At 45.8% G+C, this 19769-nt stretch overlaps 1 protein-coding gene across 1 annotated transcript in view; it reads left to right on the top strand.

The window, feature by feature from the left end:
• The window catches only part of LOC130029919 (cytochrome P450 2C23-like), a 29045-nt gene extending 10370 nt beyond the window's left edge, over positions 1-18675 (top strand). Inside the window, exons 4-9 of the mRNA XM_056121026.1 lie at positions 534-694; positions 1014-1190; positions 11511-11652; positions 13128-13315; positions 16193-16334; positions 18063-18675. Coding sequence (XP_055977001.1) covers positions 534-694; positions 1014-1190; positions 11511-11652; positions 13128-13315; positions 16193-16334; positions 18063-18244 — 992 coding nt within the window. The 3' untranslated portion in view covers positions 18245-18675. The remainder of the gene's footprint in view (positions 1-533; positions 695-1013; positions 1191-11510; positions 11653-13127; positions 13316-16192; positions 16335-18062) is intronic.
• Positions 18676-19769: the final 1094 nt, after the last annotated feature.

Raw genomic sequence — 19769 nt, 5'->3', positions numbered from 1 at the left:
CTTGCTTGCAGAGCATGTGCTCCAAGCCACAGAACTCTTTCCCCAGACCTTAAAGTCATGCTGCTAAAGCAGAGTATGATATTACCTAGCCTTTGGTCCTCCTGTCCTCCCATCCTCCCATCCTCCCGTTGTTCATCGATTTGCTCCAGCGGGCCCAGTAATGTCTCCATTGTGAGACTTGTTGTTGCTGTGTTTGGCATATCGAATAAGTCATGGGTAGCTTGCCAGGCTTTGCTGTGTGAGTGAGATACTCTCGGTAGCTTGCCGGGCTCTCCGAGAGGGGTGGAGGAATCAAACCCGGGTCGGCTGGGTCGGCCGTGTGCAAGACAAATGCCCTACCTGCTGTGCTATCGCTCCAGCCCTAGCATATGGTATAAGCATTATTATAGATATTGTGATCACATCCCAATTTGAAGAGATTCAGAGGAAATAAACCACACGTGTAGCCCTGAGCAGGTGGACGGCCCCCTTCTCAAGATTCTGATGCAGCCTAATGACAACACCAGGTTGTGAGTGTTCTTTCCTCACCTTAGCTCAGCCCTTCGACCCTACCTTCCTCCTCGCCTGTGCTCCCTGCAATGTCATCTGCTCCATTCTCTTCAACGAGCGTTTCCAGTACAAGGATGAGAAATTCCTCTTCCTGATGAAGTTGCTGATGGAAAATTTTAGACGGTTAAGCTCTCCATGGAACAAGGTAGGCCCAAGGTTTGCTAGTCAACCCAAGCAGCCCACCCAGGCTCCCTGGGCTCATGCAGCCACCCAATGGGACACCTCCACAGCCCACATTTCTTTGAAGGCCACAAAGCACCTTTTCTCCCTCTTAGACTCCAGAGTTGGCTGAGTTGAATGGCTGGAATCTAGGAGATGGAGAGGAGCTGTCCCGTGTCTTGGAGGGAGGCAAAAGAGATGGCAAAAGGGGGTTGAGCTGGATATCTGATCCACAGAGAGGGCTCAGAATCTCGGGTCTCTTCACACTCGCTAAATCCTGGTGTCATTTCCCCTCCTGTATCTAGATATACAATCTGTTTCCAGCAGTCATGAGACATCTCCCTGGGGAGCATAAGCGTTTTGCAGAACGGCTTTATGGTGTGAAACAGTTCATTCTGGAAAAGGTGAGGGAACACCAGAAGTCCCTGGACCATGATAACCCTCGAGACTATATCGACTGTTTCCTCACCAAGATAGAGCAGGTATGGTGGTACACCTCACCCTGGTCCCATGGCCTGTCATTCCACGCGGTGATTGCAACTTAGTCCTGCGGGTGGGGGAGTTCCCCATATTCTGATAGAGATCCACAGCGTTACCATGGAAAATGGAAATTCACAGGGCCAGAGAAATAGTACAGCAGGTAGGGAACTTGCCTTTGACACTGCTAACTGGGTTCGCATTGTGTCCCATTGTGTCCCCTGACCCTGCCAGGAGTGATCCCTGAGCACAGAGCCAGGATTAAGACCCAAGCACAGCTGAGTGTGACCCCTAAAGTGAACCAAAAAAGCAGAAGTTCAAAAACAGCCCAGAGTCTTCTTTTTCCTTTGTTTTTCTACTTACTTCCTACACTTGGACAATTTTATTTGTTTATTTTTAGTTTCAGGGTTAGGTGAATGAGACCAGTTGTAGTTACTGGTTTTGGCATATCGAATACACAACGGTTAGCTTGCCAGGCTCTTCTGTGCGGGCGGAATACTCTCGGTAGCTTGCCAGTCTTTCCGAGAGGGATAGAGGCTTTTGGGGCGACCTCTAATCACCCTTGTAGGTGTTACCATATTTGAACCCTATCAAATATGGTACGTCGTTCCCAACGTTCTCCCTTCTGAAATCCAACACGCCATTTCGTCGGTAAAGAAACAAACAGCACCCGGCCCAGACAAGGTCAGACCTGAACACCTGAAGAACCTGCCGTCAGTACTCATCAATACACTGGCTCGGCTCTTCACTCGCTACCTGTCTGAATGCAAGGCTCCATCCCAATGGAAAACCAGCAGGACTGTACTACTGTTCAAGAAGGGAGACATCCATGACATTGACAACTATCGCCCGATCTGCCTATTGTCTGTCATCTACAAGTTGTTCACTCGAGTCATCCTAAATAGGATTGACAGAACACTAGATGAAGGACAACCATGCGAGCAAGCAGGGTACCGCAAAGGATTCAGCACCATCGACCATATCCACACGATAACCAAGCTCATTGAGGTTTCTCGGGAGTTCAAGATGCCGCTCTGCTTAACGTTCATTGATTTAAAGAAGGCCTTTGATTCTGTTGAGACAGAAGCGGTCATGGAAGCCCTAGCCAATCAGGGCATTCAAGCCCAATACATCAAGATCCTCCGTGAGCTGTATTGCGGATTCACTACCAGGATCTCACCATTCTACAAGGAAGTGATCGTTGATGTCAAGAGAGGGGTTCGGCAGGGTGATACCATTTCACCGAAACTCTTCAGTGCCACCCTCGAGAACATCATGCGACGACTGGAATGGGAAGGAATGGGAGTGAAGATAGATAGTTGGCAACTACACCACCTCCACTTTGCTGATGACATTGTTTTAAGAACACCAAACATCAGCCAAGCGGCACAAATGCTGGCCGACTTTGACTGTGAGTGTGGAAAGGTAGGACTACAGCTGAATCTTACGAAGGCAATGTTTATGAGAAACAGCCTCGTTCCTGATGCCCCATTCGCTCTCAACGGAACGACCATCTCCGAATGCAACAGCTATGTGTACCTAGGTTGAGAAGTCAACATGACAAATGACCTGGCACCCGAGCTGCGCAGGAGGAAGAGAGCAGCTTGGAACGCCTTCAAGAACGTCGAAGAAATAGCTAAGAGGACGAAGAACCTCCGGCTCCGAGCACATCTCTTTGATTCCACTGTTCTTCCTGCATTAACATATGCCTCAGAGACCTGGGCCCTATGCAAACAGGATGAGAACGCTATTCAGGTCTCCCAAAGAAGAATAGAAAGAGCTATGCTTGGAATATCACGTTTCACTCAAATAAGAGAAAAAATCCTGGGTTCCGACTTCCATCGACGATCAAGAATCAGGGACGCTGTCTCATTTGCCAAGGTGTCAAAAATCAGATGGGCTGGTCACGTAATGAGATTTAAAGACGACCACTGGACTAGAGCTGTTACTGACTGGATTCCACGGGATGTCAAAAGACCGCATGGCCGCCCACCTACCAGATGGTCAGACTTCTTCGTCAAGATCATGAACGATTGGTTTGAGGCTCTTCATGTTCCCAGAGCGAACAGATGCCATTGGGCTACACTAGCACGCAACAGGGACAAATGGAGACGTTACTGGCGCCCGCTTGAGAAAATCGATGACTAACGGGAAGTTAAGTGATTAAGTGATTTTTAGTTTCAGGTTTTTGAACCACACCCTACAGTGCTCCCGGGGCTACTCCTGACTATGTACTCGGGAGTAGCAAACTCATATTTAAATGTCTTCAACATGTAGTTGAGACTTACAGTGAACATAGGTGTACATATAACTTTTAGAATTAATGTTTCTGTGTTCCTGTCATAGATGCTAAGTTGTAGAATCATGAGAGCATATTTAAAAAAATGTTTTTTGATGACTCAATAATTTTTTTTGGAGGCTGAACCAGATGGCCTATCAAAAGTCAATGAATTTAAACACTAATTAGATATTAACGGTCTACAAAAATAAAGGAATAGCGAAAATAAGTATAATAAAATATAGAGACTTTCATTCACTTGTTTTCTGGCATTAAACATTTCTCCAACAACTTCTAGTGCTTGTTATTTCAGGAACTGGGAATATATCAACAAAGAAAGTTGGGGAGCTGGAGAGATAGTATAGTGAATAGGGCATTTGCCTTGTATGTGGCTGACCCAGTTTTGTTTCCAGGCATCCCTTATGGTCCCATGTGAACCACGAGGAGTGATCCCTGAGCATAGAGCTCAGGAGGGTGTGGCCCAAGAAACAAACAAAACAAAAACAAAACACGAAAAAGAAAGGTTTAATCTCTTGTTTTTGGTATAATAAATGAAAAATAAAAATCCCAGAGCCAGAGGGCCATCTCGGCAGGCTGAACACAGGCTGTGCATGGTCTTCTGAGCACCACGGGGACTGACCCCCAAGCTCCAAAGCGTGCCATGTGCGGTCCAGAAGTAAAAAAAAAAAACCCAAAAAATTGGCTATAGTTTTGTAAATCCTAGGCCAATTTATTTTCTAAATAAATTTTCTAAATAAAACTATGTGGTAGATCCCTTGTGAAAAATGGTGAGTCGCAATGCCCCTAGGAACACGATCTTCGTATCTGAAATTCTGTCAGTGATGATGAGGGTCGCAGGCCAGCAGGTGGAGCCCAGGTGTCGAAGTCCAAGTCAGAGAAGGAACTGGACCAGGTCTGAACTAGTGATCTCTCTGCATTTGTAAAATACCATTTTCTGAGTATGTGGGTATGTATGTCGCCCCCTATTGGCCAATTCCCCCCTCCCCCCCCCCCCTTCGCCCTCCCCCCTCCCCACCCTGTGGTTTCGGTTACCCTTGGCCAATCTGTGGTCAGAAAATATTATGTGCTAATTAAAACAGCATGGTACTGGAACAAAGGCAGAACTGCAGACCAATGGAATAGAGTTGAATACACTGACATCTCCCCTCAATCATATGCTCATCTAATCTTTGATAAAGGTGCAAGTAATGTGAAGTGGAGTAAGGAAAGCCTCTTTAACAAATTGTGCTGGCATCACTGGACGGCTACATGCAAAAAAATGGGCTCAGAACTCTGCCTAACACCATGTACAAAAGTAAGATCAAAATGGATTAAAGACCTCAACATCAGACCAGAAACCATAAGGTACATTGAAGACAAAGTTGGCAAAACCCTCCATGACATTGAAGCTAATGGTATCTTCAAAGATGCCACGCCACTGGCCGAGCAAGTGAAAACAGAGATAGATAAATGGGACTATCTTAAACTAAGAAGCTTCTGCACCTCCAAAGAAACAGTGACCAAAATACAAAGACAGTCTACAGAATGGGAAAGGATATTCGCCGAATACACATCTGACAAGGGGTTGATATCCAGGATATACAAAATACTGGTTAAACTCCACAAGAAGAAAACACCCAACCCCATCCAAAAAGGGGGCAATGAAATGAACAGAAACTTTCTCAAAGAAGAAATCCGAATGGCAAAAAAGCACATGAGAAAATGCTCTACATCATTAATCATCAGGGAGATGCAGATCAAAACCACAATGAGATACCATCTCACACCTCAGAGACTGGCCCACATTCAAAAGAACAAAAGCAACCGATGCTGGTGCGGATGTGGCGAGAAAGGGACACTCCTTCACTGTTGGTGGGAATGTCGACTGGTTCAGCCCTTCTGGAAAACAGTATGGACGATTCTCAAAAAATTAGAAATTGAGCTCCCCTTTGACCCAGCAATACCACTCCTGGGAATATATCCCAGAGAGGCAAAAATGTATAGTCGAAGTGACATCTGCACTTGTTTGTTCATTGCAGCACTCTTTACAATAGCCAGATACTGGAAGAAACCTGAATGCCCAAGAACAGATGACTGGTTAAAGAAACTTTGGTACATCTACACAATGGAATACTATGTAACTGTTAGAAAAGATGAAGTCATGAAATTTACATACAAGTGGTACAACATGGAAAGTATCATGCTAAGCGAAATGAGTCAGAAAGAGAGGGATAGGCATAGAAAGATTGCATTCATCTGGGGGATATAAAGTAACAAAATATGAGATTAATACCCAAGAATAGCTGAGATCAGCACCAGGAGGATTACTCCATAGCTTAGTGGCCAGTCGGGCATTCTAGAGGAAAGGGCAGCTCAGATAGAGAAGGGAACACCAAATAAAGGGTGTTTGGAGGATCCTCCCAGGAGGGGAGATGCATGTCGAAAGTAGACTATGGACTGAACATGTTTGCCACTCAATGCCTCTTTTGCAGACCACAACACCCAAAAGGAGAGAGAGAACACAGGGGATTGCCCTGCCACAGAAGCAGGGGGGAATGGGGGGTTGGGGGTGGGGGGATATTATCCATGGTGGTGGAAAATGGGCACTGGTGGAGGGATGGGTATCTGATCATTGTATAATCAAACCCAAGCACAAAAAATTGTAAATCTACAACTGTACCTCATGGTGTTTCACTAATAAAAAAAAAATCATGCACTAAAAAAAAAAAACCCTAAATAAATGGTTTGAGGCTCTTCCTGTTCCTGGTGTGAGCAGATGCCACTGGGCTACACTACACTTGCATGTGACAGGGATGAATGGAGATATTACTGGCAAATTGATGAATAACGGGATGACAAGTGATACAAGTGATATATGTGTGTATATTTTTGAATAAAAATAGTAATTTTAATAGGAAAAAAAGAAAGTATTACGTGCAACAAGATTTCAAAATTTTTATCATTATTATTTTTGGTTTGGGGGCCACACCCAATGATGCTCAGGGGTTTCTCCTGGCTCTGCACTCAGAAATCACTCCTGAATGGTGCACAGGGGACCATATAGGGTGTCAGGGGATCGAACCCAGGTCAGCTCCCTGCAAAGTAAGTGCCCTCTCTGGCCCCCAATTTTATTATTGTTATTATAAATATTTTAATTTTTATCGAGTCACCATGAGATAGAGGATTACAAAGCTGTTCATGATTGGTTTTCAGTCATATAATGTTCCAACACCCATCCCTCCACCAGTGTAATTGCACTGGTGTCCCCAATTTTCCTCCCATCCCCCAAACCATCCACCACCTCAGTTTGCCTCTTTGGCAAGCAATCTCTTCTCTCTCCTCTCTCTCTCTCTCTCTCTCTCATTTTAGGCATTGTGGTTTGCAATGCAGATGCTGTAAGATTATCATGTATAACATTATCTACTTTCAACACTCAATTCTTGTCCATAGTGATCATTTCCAACTAACATTGTCATAATGGACCCTCCTCTATGTTAACTACCCTCCACTCCCACACCCTTGACCTGTGGTTTCTAACCAGTTCTCCTGGTCTGTTTGTTTTCTCTAGCCACGGATATTTGTTTCATAATAATTTTTTTAATCCCACAAATGAATGCAGTCATTTTATATCTGTCCCTCTCCTTCTGACTCATTTCACTCAAAATGATATTCTCTGTGTCCATCCATTTATAGCCAAATTTAATGACCTAATTTTTCCTAACAGCTGTGTAGTATTCCACTGTGTAAATGTATCATAGTTTCTTTATCCATTCATCTGTTCTTGGGCACTCAGATTGTTTCCAGATTCTGGCTATTGTAAATAGTGCTGCAATGAACATAGAAATGCAGGTGGTGTTTCTGCTGTATGTTTTTGGACCCTTGGGGTATATTCTCAGAAGTGGCATTGCTGGGTCAAATGAGAACTCAATTTCTAACTTTTTGAGGAATGTCCATATTGTTTTCCAAAAAGGCTAGACCAGTCAACATTCCCACCAGCAATGAATGAGGGTCTCTTTCTCTCCACATCCGAACCACCAATGGTTGTTCTTGTTCATTTGGAATGTGCCAGTCTCTGTGGTGTGAAATAATAACTAATTGTTTTGAGTTGCATCTCCATGATGATTAGTGATGTCAAGCATTTTTTTCATTGCCTTTTGGCCATTCAAATTTATTCTTTGAGGAAATTTCTGCTCATTTCTTCTTCCCATTTTTTGATGGGGTTGGATATTTTTTTCTTATAAAATTCTACCAGTGCCTTGTATACCTTTGCTATTAACCCCTTATCAGATGGGTATCGGGTGAATGGTTTTTCACATTCCGTGGACTGTCTTTGTATCTTGGTCACTGTATCTTTTGAGGTACAGAAGATTCTTAGTGTGGTGTAGTCCCATTTTTTAGTCTTTGCTTCCACTTGCTTGGTCAGTGGTGTTTCATCTTTGAAGATGCCTTTAGCTTCAGTGTCATGGAGGGTTTAAATTCAAGTTATGTAAGTGTTATCATAGTCTGGGTTGAAGGTGGAAGATTGTATAAGTCAACACTTGTATAGGCTGTATTTAGTTTTTAATCCATTACTGAATAATTGCCCCTCCTTTACATCCCCCTCCTTCGTCCTTTCCTTTCTTAACCACTATTTCATTCTTAATAATCTAAGAATTCCGTTTTGTTCTGCTTTGTTCATTCATCTCTTTTTTCCCTTTCAATCTAGCACATGAGAGAATCATAACGTGCTTGTCTTTCTCTGACTTATTTCACTCAGCATGATATTTTCTTTCTTTTTTGATTTTTGTGTCACACCCAGCTGTCCTCAGGGTTTACTCCTGTGCTCAGGGAATCACTCTTGGTGGAGCTCAGGGGACCATATCTGGTTCTGATGATCAAACCATGGTCAGCTGCATGCAGGCAAGAGTCTTACCCTCTGTACTATGTCTCCAACCCCCAGAAAATACACTTTAGTTTTATCCCTGCTATGGCGAATGGCGGGTTTTCAGAGGAACATGCCGTGAATGTGGAGAGTGGGGGCTAGTTCAATCCAGGCACTACCTCAAATCACTTTTGGGTGACCCCCCACAGACCCAGACCCAGCACAGGACAGGATCTGAACTGCAACTGTTCTTGGGCTAAATGGGCCAGGAATTGCTGGGAAGGGCCTCTAGGCCTCCTGCACCCTACTTGGTGAACCAAAAGCAATGCATACATACATAAATAAGTTAAATAAAATATCCAGTTAGTACCCCTTTGCGTATCTATGTCATATATTTATCCATTCATCTGTTGATGGACACTGAGGATGTTTCCAACTCTTGGCCATGGCGAATCGATTCTGCAATGAACATGGACCATTTCTGTTAGTCATTTCCCGAGGAATTCTTCCCATGTCTGTGCCCGTTCACATTCCCACCAGTACATAAAGAGTCAGCACAATATTTTCTTCCCCCACATTCTTGTCAGCATCTGTTTTTTCTTGCTTTTCACATCAGCCATTCTCACAGGTGTGAGTGGATGTTTTATTGTGGCTTTGATTTGCAGTTCCCTAATAAGAAGAGTTGATGAAACTCCTTTTTAGGCACTTGCTGGTCATCTGTGTGTCCTTGGAGAGGTATCTTTTCACATTCTCTTTCCATTATTTCAGTCAAGTTGTTTGGGTTTCTTGTGATTGAGTGATATAAGTTCTCTTTATTTTTTTTTGGATATGAACATCTGGTCTAGTACATGATTTTTTTTTCCTTTTAGGAAGTTGGCTTTCATTTTCATCATGGTTCCCTTTGCTGAGCTGTAGATTGTCTTTTGATGGAGGCTACCCTTGGTGGGGCTCAGGGGTCACTCCTGCTGCTCTCAGAGGACTGGACATTGGCAGGAGATGGAATTCCTGTTGCAAAGCGCTCGCTCAACCCATTGAGCTGTCTCCCTGTGCTGCAGTTTTTAGTTGGATGCAGTCCCAGTTGTTTGCTTTGACTTTTGTTTCCCTTACATTGGAGACACAAAGACATTCCAAATTTTGTAGTTTTTTTTCTTCTATGTATGTTTTCTTCTCTGTATTTTAGGGCTTCAGGTTATGTATTCATCTTATTTTCTCTTTGGGGTCTTTGGGGTCAACCTGGCAGTGCGGAGTCTACATCCAGCTCTGTGCTTGGGGTTGTTCCCAGAAGTGTTTAGGGGCCCATGAAGAGTGGAGGCTTGAACCAGGGTCTGTTGCATACAAGGCAAGTGCCTTGCCACTATGCTATCTCTCTGCGCCCTTCCATTCATTTCAGTCTTTGAGTTTCTCTGTGTCACACGGTGATAGTCCAGCTTCCTTCCTGTGCATGGACTTGTCTGGTCTGCCAGCACTATTTGTTAAGTAATTTTCCTTACTCTAGGCTATACTTTGAGCCCTTTGTCATCACTGTATTTCCTGTGTTGGTCTGTTTCTGGCCACTCAGTTTGCTCCACTGAGCTGGGTGTCTGTTCTGTATTACAATACTGTGCTGTACTGATTACAAGCAGTTTGTAGGATAGTCCAAATTGGAGCTTGTCTTGATTCCATTTTTATTCTTTGCTTCCCTCTCAGGATTAATTTGGTATATTTGGAGGCGGTTTCCTGCTCCAAATGCATTAGATGATATTTTCCATTTCTGCCAAGAATATTATTGGGAAAATATTGTTGGGACAGGAATTGGGTTGAATCTACATATTGTTTTGAGTTTAGTGACCATCTTAACAGTATTTATTCTTCTATTCTGTGAGAAGGGATTATTTTCCTTTTTGGGGGGTATTATTTTTCCCATTTGTGTATGTTTGAGGAGGGAGAGAGTGTGTCACACCTGGCACGCTCAGTACTTAACTCCTGACTCTGCACTCAGGCATCACTTCTGGCAGGCTGGCGGAGGGGACCACCTGGGGTTTTGGGGATTGAACCATATGGGGTGCTGGGTCAGTCCTGTACAAGGCAAGGCAAGTCCTGTACACCCTACCCATTGTATTGTTAATCTGGTCCCATTCATTTTTATAAGTGAAACCTTATATTTTCATTGCAAAGGCCTTTCACTTTCTCAATTAAATATGTTATTAATAAAACATTTTAAGAGATGGGGGAAGGTATATGAAACCACTCTCCTATAACTTTTATTAGTGCCTTGTTAGAATTATTCTCTTTTATTATCAGTTATTATTAGTCCCTTACTGTGTTTAATTTATAAATTAAATCTTATCGTGGACTGTATATATAGGAGAGAACATGGCATATTGGGGCTTCAGCATAAACCTTGTGCCAGGCCTGAGGGGGCCTTGGCGGTTATCCTGGCTTACGGGGGCACCCGCTGTGGGAGAGGCACTGTGCCCAGAATTTCACCCACGAACTCGGCATCTTTGCAGCCCCCCCATAGGCTATGTTCTATTTTTTTTTTTTGTAATCTCAATTTCACAGATGGTAACACTGGGAAAAGAAATAAAATGGTTTGCCAAGGGCTCACGACTGTTATCACAGACCTGGGATTTGAACCCAGAAGCTTCTATCCCACCACAAATGTTTTTATCCATCCAGAAGCTTCTATTCTACCACTGATGTTTTTAATCCATCCATTTTTTTCAACTTTTTTTTTTCCGACTGTGGGTGGTTCTGACCTTGATTCTTCTGACTTTTTCCTGTAAGCCATTGTCGAGCTGGTTGTCCAGTCTCAGGCCATGCCCCCACGTACACAGTTTTCACCTGTGGGCCCCTTGGCATGCCCTGGGAAGATGTGGCCCTAGGGGAGAATCACTACTCTACACAGGGGTGACTGGGGAAGGACTGTGTGGTCCAGGAAGCCTGGCCTGGCCTCTTTGACACGTGGAGGGTGAGGGGGTCGGGGGAGTGGTGAGGGGGAGATGGGGGAAGTGTTGGGCCACATCGGCAGTGCCCAGGGCTTATTCCCGACTCTGTGCTCAGGGATTAGTCCTGGAAGTCCCTATGAAGTGCTGGGGATCGAACTGAGGATAGCTGCATACAAGGCAAACACCTTCACTCCTGACCCACCCAGCCCAAACCTTGCCTTCTCTTAACTCATGGAGCCTGTGTCTCCACTATTGGCAGGAGAAACACAACCCGGCATCTGAATTTGACTTGGAGAACTTGGCCACCTGTGGATCGAATCTGTTTACCGCTGGCACCGAGACAACCAGCAGCACCCTGCGATACGGGCTCCTGCTCCTCATGAAGCACCCAGAGGTAGAAGGTATCACAGACACCCCCATGGTCTGGGACATTTGAGAGCGGCACCACTCAGGAGCAGAGGCTGCTGACGGGTGCAACCTGTTGCAGCCCGCCTCTTGCTGCCCTGCTGTGGCCTTGCAGGGAATCCTGCAGATCCCGACGGTATCGAATGATGCTGGGAAGGAAGAAAATGAACCAGAAGCCCTAAAGATAATTTTTGGGGGAATGCTCCCAGGCGGTGCTCCAGGGACCCCAAAGTCATCCCCAGGGACTTGGCCCAGCTCTGCAGCCTGGCAGTTGGTTCTCAGGGCCACCATGTGACCTGGAAGTGCTGCGGGTCACTAGGATCGAGGTGGTGCTTGGGGACCACTAGTTGGTGATCTTTCTGGGACCTTGGGCTGACAAGGATAGAATTTGGGTCCTCACAAAGACAAGGCATATACTCCAGCCTTCTGAGCTATTTCCCCATTTTTTTCTTTTTGGGTCACACCGGTGATACACAGGGGTTACTCCTGGCTCTGCACTCAGGGATTATTCCTGGAGGTGCTCGGGGGGACCATATGGGGTGCTGGGAATCGGACCTGGGTCAGCCATGTGCAAGGCAAACATCCTACCCACTGTACTATTGTTCCAACCCACCCCCCCCCCCAATTTTTTTAAGTGAAATGCTAGTTATGTGATTTTCTCAAGTGTTTTCTCAGAGGCTGGCCCTTAGGGACCCAGTGTCCATGTTACTCGGCAGGACAGCACTTTCCTTCTTTCGGGCCGCGTAGGTGAGCTGATGCCCATCTGGTAGGAGCTGCTCCCACCAGAGTGAGGGTGAAGCTGCCCTGCAGAGCATCTTGTCTGAAATGAGCCACGGGCCCCAGCACACAGACCCTACCTCACCTGTGCGAGAACAAGCCTCTGAAGGCAGAGATTGAACACATTCCCGACCCAGCCCGAGTATTTATTGCACTAAGTTCTGGTGTTCACAACAAAATAGGAAAGATGATTTATTAGGAAGAGAACAAGAGGCTTTTGTTGCTGCTGTTTGTTCGGGGGCCATATCTGGAGTGCGTAGGGGATCTCGTGGTGCTGTGGACCAAACCTGGGTCTCCTGCATGCAAAGATTGTTGAGCTCTCCCTCACCAGCCCAGCTATGGACTTCTTTTTAACAATATCTTTTTGAGCATGAGACCTCGCTCTTCCTTCCTTCCTTCCTTCCTTCCTTCCTTCCTTCCTTCCTTCCTTCCTTCCTTCCTTCCTTCCTTCCTTCCCTCTCTTGCTCTTTTCCTTCCTCTCTTTTTTGGGGGCCACAACTGATGGTGCTAAGGGGTAGTACAGGTGCAAGGCATCAAACTCGGGGTTCCTCCATGCAAAACATGCTCCCCAGTCCTTAGAATCATCTCCCCAGACCCCATGAAAACCTCTTGTATGGTGCACATTGCAGACATTCCTAGATCATTCCCATCTTCAGGGAACATGTCTCTTGAGTTGCTGTCATGATTCTTGCAGCCAAAGTTCATGAAGAAATCGACCGTGTGCTTGGCCGGCACCAAATGCCCAGCATGAAGGACCGACTGCAGATGCCCTACACAGATGCTGTGATCCATGAGATACAAAGATACATCACCCTCCTTCCTTCCAATCTACCCCATGCTGTGAGCCGGGACACGAAATTCCGACAGTATGTGATCCCCAAGGTGAGGAGTGTCTCAGTTGGCGGCAACTGAGTCAGGGTGATGGTAAGGGGTGGTGAGGTGGATAGGGGAACTAGCTGGGCCTTGAGAAGGTTCTGGGTCTGCTGCAGGGAGAGCGCCCTGGGAAGAGCAGGAGGCCAGAGTCCCCTGGCCTGAGGTTAAAGCCAGACAGTCGCACATCTCTGATGCTCGTCTGCCTCACAGCATGGGAAAGTCTGGGTGGAGGGGTGACTAAGAGCTGCCCAAGACCCCTGCACCTCCCCCAACACACACATACCCTCACACAGAATGTCTTAAGGTTGTAGTGGTTTCCCTTCATAAGACTCTCAAGAGAACCCACATTTGATTTTTTTGCAATGAATTAAAGAAGAGAGGAGATGGGAAGTGTGTCTGCAGTTCTCGGGTCCTCCAAGGGGCAAACCTTTTTCTTGTCACTTGTCACCCGTTGATCACCAATTTGCTCGAGTGGGCACCAGTAATGACTCCATTCGTCCCTGTCGCATGCTAGCGTAGCCCAATGGCTGATTGGGGGCTCTTTCAGGTTCAGGGGAATGAGGCCTGTTATTGTTACTGCTTAAAAAATTATTATTTTTTAAATTTTAAATTTTATTTATATATTTTTTGAACCACCATGAGATAGATACTTACAAAGCTGTTCATGATTAGGTTTCAGTCATATAGTGTTCCAACACCCATCCCTCCACCAGGGTACATTTCTCAGCACCAGTGTCCCCAGTTTCCCTCCCATCACCCCCTACCCCATACCCTAGCCTGCCTCTGTGGTGGGCACTTCTCTCTCTCATTCTCTCTCTCTCTCTCTTTCTCTCTCTCTCTCTCTCTCTCTCTCTCTCTCTCTCTCTCTCTCTCTCTCTCTCTCTCTCCCTCCGTCCCCTTTTGGGCATTATGGTTTGCAATATAGATATTAAAAGTTCTTGTCCAGTGTGATCATTTCCAACTATTATTGTCATACTGGGTCCTTCTCTATCTTGCTTTCCAGGGGAAAGACTTCTTGCAAATCCTCTCCTCATGTACTGAGACACAGGGAACATGCCTGCCCCTAAGGGCTGTAGCGTACTGAGCATTTACCCAAGTGTTTTCATGCACCTGGGAATGCAGTCATTCTCCTGTAGTGGCTAAGAGCGTAAGTTTTACACTTCCATTCCAATGCACAGAAAAGTAAGAAAAGGTGCCAAACATGAGGGCCCCACTACAAAACAGAAATAGCCACCCATCCTGCTGATAAACATCAATGCCAAAGTCCAGGAGCATGTTTCCCCAGCTCACACCAAAATGCGGCACTCACCAGCATGTGGAGAGGCTGCTGAGACCGCCCGCTCCAACCCCAGCACGTCGAATGTAGCTAAGGCACCGGGCAGGAGGAATGGACTGTAGCACACAAGGCTTCTATCTATGTCCCATTCGTACAGAAAATGCTTTTGAGATAATGCATGTCTGTTTTTATTTTATTTTATTTTATTTTATTTTTTTGCTTTTTGGGTCATACCCGGCGATGCACAGGATTACTCCTGGCTCTGCACTCAGGAATTGCCCCTGGGGGTGCTCAGGGGACCGTATGGGATGCTGAGAATCAAACCCAGGTTGGCCGCATGCAAGGCAAGCACCCTACCCGCTGTGCTATTGCTCCAGCCCCTGTTTTTAATTTTTTTTAAAAAAAATTTAATAGAATTGGAATTGATCTGTACCTCTTGAGCTTGAGGGAACATTGTTCAAAGCAGAAAAACAACTGAAATTCCAGTAATTTCAGAAATAAGGTAAGGTTATCTACCGTCACCAGTGTGATTCATCTAGAGTTAGAAAAAGGTCTGTGGTTAGGGAGTGAGCACACTAACAGGTGGAGTCCTGAGTTGGGTTCCCCCCAACCCCTGTAAAAAAAAGAATAATCCCTCACCCCAGTACCTCAGGATGTGTGGCCCCTCTTTAAAAATTGTAGACCAGAGAGATAACACAGGGGTTGAGGTAGCTGAGCCCACGTTTGAACCTGGCACTATATATGGTTTCCCGAGCCTCACCAGGAGTGATCCCTAAGTGCAGAGCCAGGAGCAACACTGGGTCTGGACCCCAAACCAAAAAATAAATAAAATTCAAAGCACAAGGGCCAGGGAGATAGCTCAAAGGGCTGGGGCAAATGCTTGGAGACATTGGGAGTTTGACCCATGGGACCCAAAAGCCTCCTTAATGCCATCAGGTAGGGCTCTGGTGCCCCCCAAAACTGTTTCAAAAGAAAGGACCAGAAATAGTGAAGAATTCAGCCTGGGATGATGAGCGATTCAGCAGAATGGATATGGGCTCTATGTTCTGAAGTCCCAGGTTTACTCCCCTTCACCATATGGTCCCCCCCCCGCCGAGGCCTACCCTGAGCACTGGCCTATAGTAGCTCCTGAGCACCATAGGGAGTGCCCTCCTCCCCAAAAGTAAAAAATAAAATTTTTAAATGAAAAAAAATGAAAGAATTCACAACTCTAAGAGCCATTGTACTACTAGGAACTTATCTTTTGTATATATTTTTACCAAAAAAATAAGAATATTTATTGCCGCAAAATTTGTGATATTGTGGGGTCTTTCTTTTTTGCCAACTTCTGGAGGTACTCAAGGAAGCATGCAGTACAGGGGGCAATCCCTGGGCACCTTGTAAAGAATAGTGAAGAATTCACCGTGTGGCTTAAAAGTAAAAAAAAGAGAGAGAGAAAGAGAGAGATTATTGCCTGATAGTATGTGTAAAATCACCGTCACTTGAATCAATCACGCCACTGAGTGTTCAGCGTTCTCAGTGCTGTTCAGTCCTGGGTGTGCTCAGGAAGCTGTGGAGCATTATCAAAGCACAGGCCCAAGCACAGCTTCCCTCTCCTTTTCTCGTTCCAGGGCACAATGGTGTACCCGCTGCTGTCACCCATCTTGTTTGATCACAAGGAGTTTCCCAGCCCGGAGAAGTTTGACCCCGGCCACTTCCTGAATAAAGACGGCACCTTCAGGAAAACGGACTACTTTCTGCCATTTTCTCTTGGTAAATCAATGAGTTCAGCCAAATCCCAAGTGTGCACACTGTGGAGTTTTTTATGTCATTGAATTTCTGCTACTGATGATCTCTAAGGCAGTCATCAAGGTCCCAGCCTGAAACTGGGCGGAGCCTCTTGGAGGGGTGTGCTAACAGGTCCCATGAGGTGATGGGTTATCTCCCCTCCCCGCCCTTCCCCTTCCTGTCCCTTCCCATTCAGCCCCTCTCTTCCTCTCCTCTCCCCCTTCCCTTTTTCTTCTCCTTATCTTTCTCCTCCTCCTCCTTCTCCTCTCTCCTCCCCCTCCTCTCCTTCTCCTCCTCCTCTTCCTCCTCCTCTTCCTCTTCTTCCTCCTCCTCCTCCTCCTTCCTCCTCTATCTCCTCCTCCTCCTCTTCACCATACCCAGGGATGGTCAGGGCTTACTCCTGACTCTGCCCTCGGGGGTCACTCCCAGAGGTGCTCAGGGGACCATATGTGGTTCGACCAGGGATCGAACCCTGTTCGTCTGCATGTTAAGACACACATCCTACCTGCTGTACTACTGCTCTGGTGCCAGGTTTTTAAGGAACCAAAGCAAGTCCATGCAATTCAGGCGCCACTTTACCTGGCAACAAAGCAACTGCTTTTGACGATTCTTGCCTTCTTTGTAATAAACAAAGGTACCCAAAACAAAAGGCACACTTCTTTTCTTGTCAACTATACTCAATAGATTTTATTTAAACTGAAGCAATCACAAAACTCCAAATATTGAACAAAGACAGTTTTGTGTGTTTATCACTTTTAATAATGAAGCATTAATAGAGGAAATTCACACAATTTGTGGGTCTTTTGGGCAAGCAGATATATATTAAGCAAAAAGACAGCATTAAAAACTAAAAATCTTTGGGACCAGAGAAGTATATAGCAGGGTAAAGCGCTTTACTTGCACACAGCTGATCCAAGCTTAATCCCCCGGAATTCCATATGATCCTCGGAGCACCACCAGGTGTCATCCCTGAGCACAGAGCCAAGAGTAATCTCTGAGCACAGCCAGGTGTGATTCAACATCCCTTGCCTCCATATAAAACTACACCATACAAAACAAAATATCTTCGAATTTAGGGAATTGGTATGTATTTTAGAATAGAATTTGGTCAGTTGTGTATAATCGATTCGATAGCCTGTTTTCACATAGTAGGTTACAATATTAAATAATCTCTTACATAAGCATGTTTAGGGGTACCTCAGGTGATAAATCCACAAAACCTTATTTAGTCACTCTACCGCAGTTGGGTTTCTAGTTTTCATCTAATTTATCAGTTATAGATAATGATGCAAGTGATAGCCTTAGAAGGTGAATCTTGGGACTGGAGCGATGGTACATAGGGTAGGACATTTCCCTTGTACATGGCTGACCCAGGTTCGATCCCTGGCATCCCATATGGTCCCCGTAGCACCACCAGGAGTAATCCCTGAGTACAGAGTCAGGAGTAACCCCTGAATATCGCCAGGTATAACCCAAAAGACCAAAAAAAAAAAAAAGAAGAAGGTGAATCTCTAATTCTACACATAAGTCCCAGAAGGGGAATGATTGGACTCGAGGGTGACATTTCTTTAGTGTGTTGCTCTATCTGGACAGCTGTGTCATCCACTCCTGTCCAGTGGCCCCTTTCCTGGTTTGTGTTTTCCAAGACATTGATGAATATCTTGGATTGAGCTTGAAGTCTTGAAGAAAGTGACATCTGTCTCCTCCTTCCAGGGAAACGGGCCTGTGTGGGAGAGAGCCTCGCTCGCATGGAGCTCTTTCTCCTCCTCACCTCCATTCTGCAAAACTTCTCCCTGAAGCCCATGGTAGAACCAAAGGAAATCGACATCAAAGCCGTTGTTACTGGTCTGATCAACGTCCCGCCGTCGTACAAGATGTGCTTTCACCCCAGATAGAAGGACTTTTCTCTTTAGCAGCTTAAATCTGAGCAATTGCTCTTTCTCATCCCCGTTTGTGGGCCTGCCTTCATTTCCAGTGCCACCTAGGACAGAAACAAGATGCAGTGAATTGACAAATGTTTTGTTAAATCCCAAATTCCTTGACAAAGACAGAAGTGAACCCCGGAAACTGCTAGAATACTTGTACTATTTTCATGCCCCTTTTAGTACTTCATTAACCGGCTGCTGGCAGGACTAAGTCCAGGTCCTCTGAAGGCCTTTACCCAACAAATAGGACAGTCTTTCTGGGGCTTTGGAGGTAAGCTGATTTTCTCTAGATTTTTCGAAGTAGAAATATGATGGCCTGCCTGTATTTCTTCTTTTTTTTCCACATGAAAGCACTTCCATGATTTCTGGCACGTTCACAAAATAAATCCTCCTTTCTCTAATAGCTTGTTTTTGTGTGCTTGACTTTCAAGTTTCAAAACCCCCTTTCCTCGCTGGAATTTGATAAAGTTTAAAGGGAGCCTCCTGCCACAGACCTCTCCCCGACCCACACCCATCTGTTTGCTACCATTGATTTGACCTGACCCCGAGGAGCTTCCTGGGCTCAGAGTAGTTGGTGCCAGTGCTGGGACTCAGACAGCAGAGAGGAGAGAGCAAGAGGGTGAATTCAAGGATGGACTGAATATTGCCAAGAGATCAGGGGCCCAGAGAGAAGTGCGCCTGGGTTCTGTGGACACTGGCTCAAGTGCCAGTGGGGATGCTGGGAGGATGAAAGCAAAACAACAGAGGGCTGGAGGGAAAGAGCTCAACAATCTGAAAGAATGCCTTGAGGCTGGAGCAATAGCACAGCAGGTAGGGCATTTGCCTTGCATGCAGCCAACATGGCCGACCCGGGTTTGATTCCCAGCATCCTATAAGGTCCCCCGAGCACTGCCAGGAGTAATTCCTGAGTGCATGAGCTAGAAGTAAACCCTGTGCATTTCCGGGTGTGACCCCCCGCCCCAAAAAAGCAAAGAATGCCTTGTGTGCTGGAGGCTTAGGGTCCATCCCTGGCACCGCAGTCCCTGGACACCATTGAGAGTGAGCCTGGGAAAAACATGGCCAGTTGTGGCCCAATAACCAGAAAAAAAAAAAATCCAAGGCTCAGCAGAAGATCACTTGCCTGGCATGTATGAGGCCCTGGTTTGATCCCTGGCACAGCAAAATACACGAACCCAAACAGCTACATATATATGGATATATAATGGAAGAGCTGAGCTTCTGGTAGACATTTATGACAGTGATAGAATAATTTTAAGAGAAACACTGCTAGTGGCTTGGGAGTGAATGCCAGAGCGCACTTTCCCAGTCAAAGGCAGAACAGCCCACTTCCAGCTGGCTCTATAGAACAGCCAATAGGGACCACCATGGGCCACGTGGCTGTCCTTGGTGGAAGCATCAGCGTGTGGTTCAGCCCATCTGCCCCAGAGACATAGAAGCAGTGATGCTACCAGAATTGATGCACCTATTCGTCACTTCCTTGGCCCTTCCTAGTGGC

This window comes from Sorex fumeus, unplaced genomic scaffold (genome assembly GCF_029834395.1).
Source record: "Sorex fumeus unplaced genomic scaffold, SorFum_2.1 ptg000043l, whole genome shotgun sequence".
NCBI lineage: Eukaryota > Metazoa > Chordata > Mammalia > Eulipotyphla > Soricidae > Sorex > Sorex fumeus.
The sequence above is the reverse complement of the archived record's forward strand: the minus strand, read 5'-3'. Positions and strand labels throughout refer to the sequence as shown.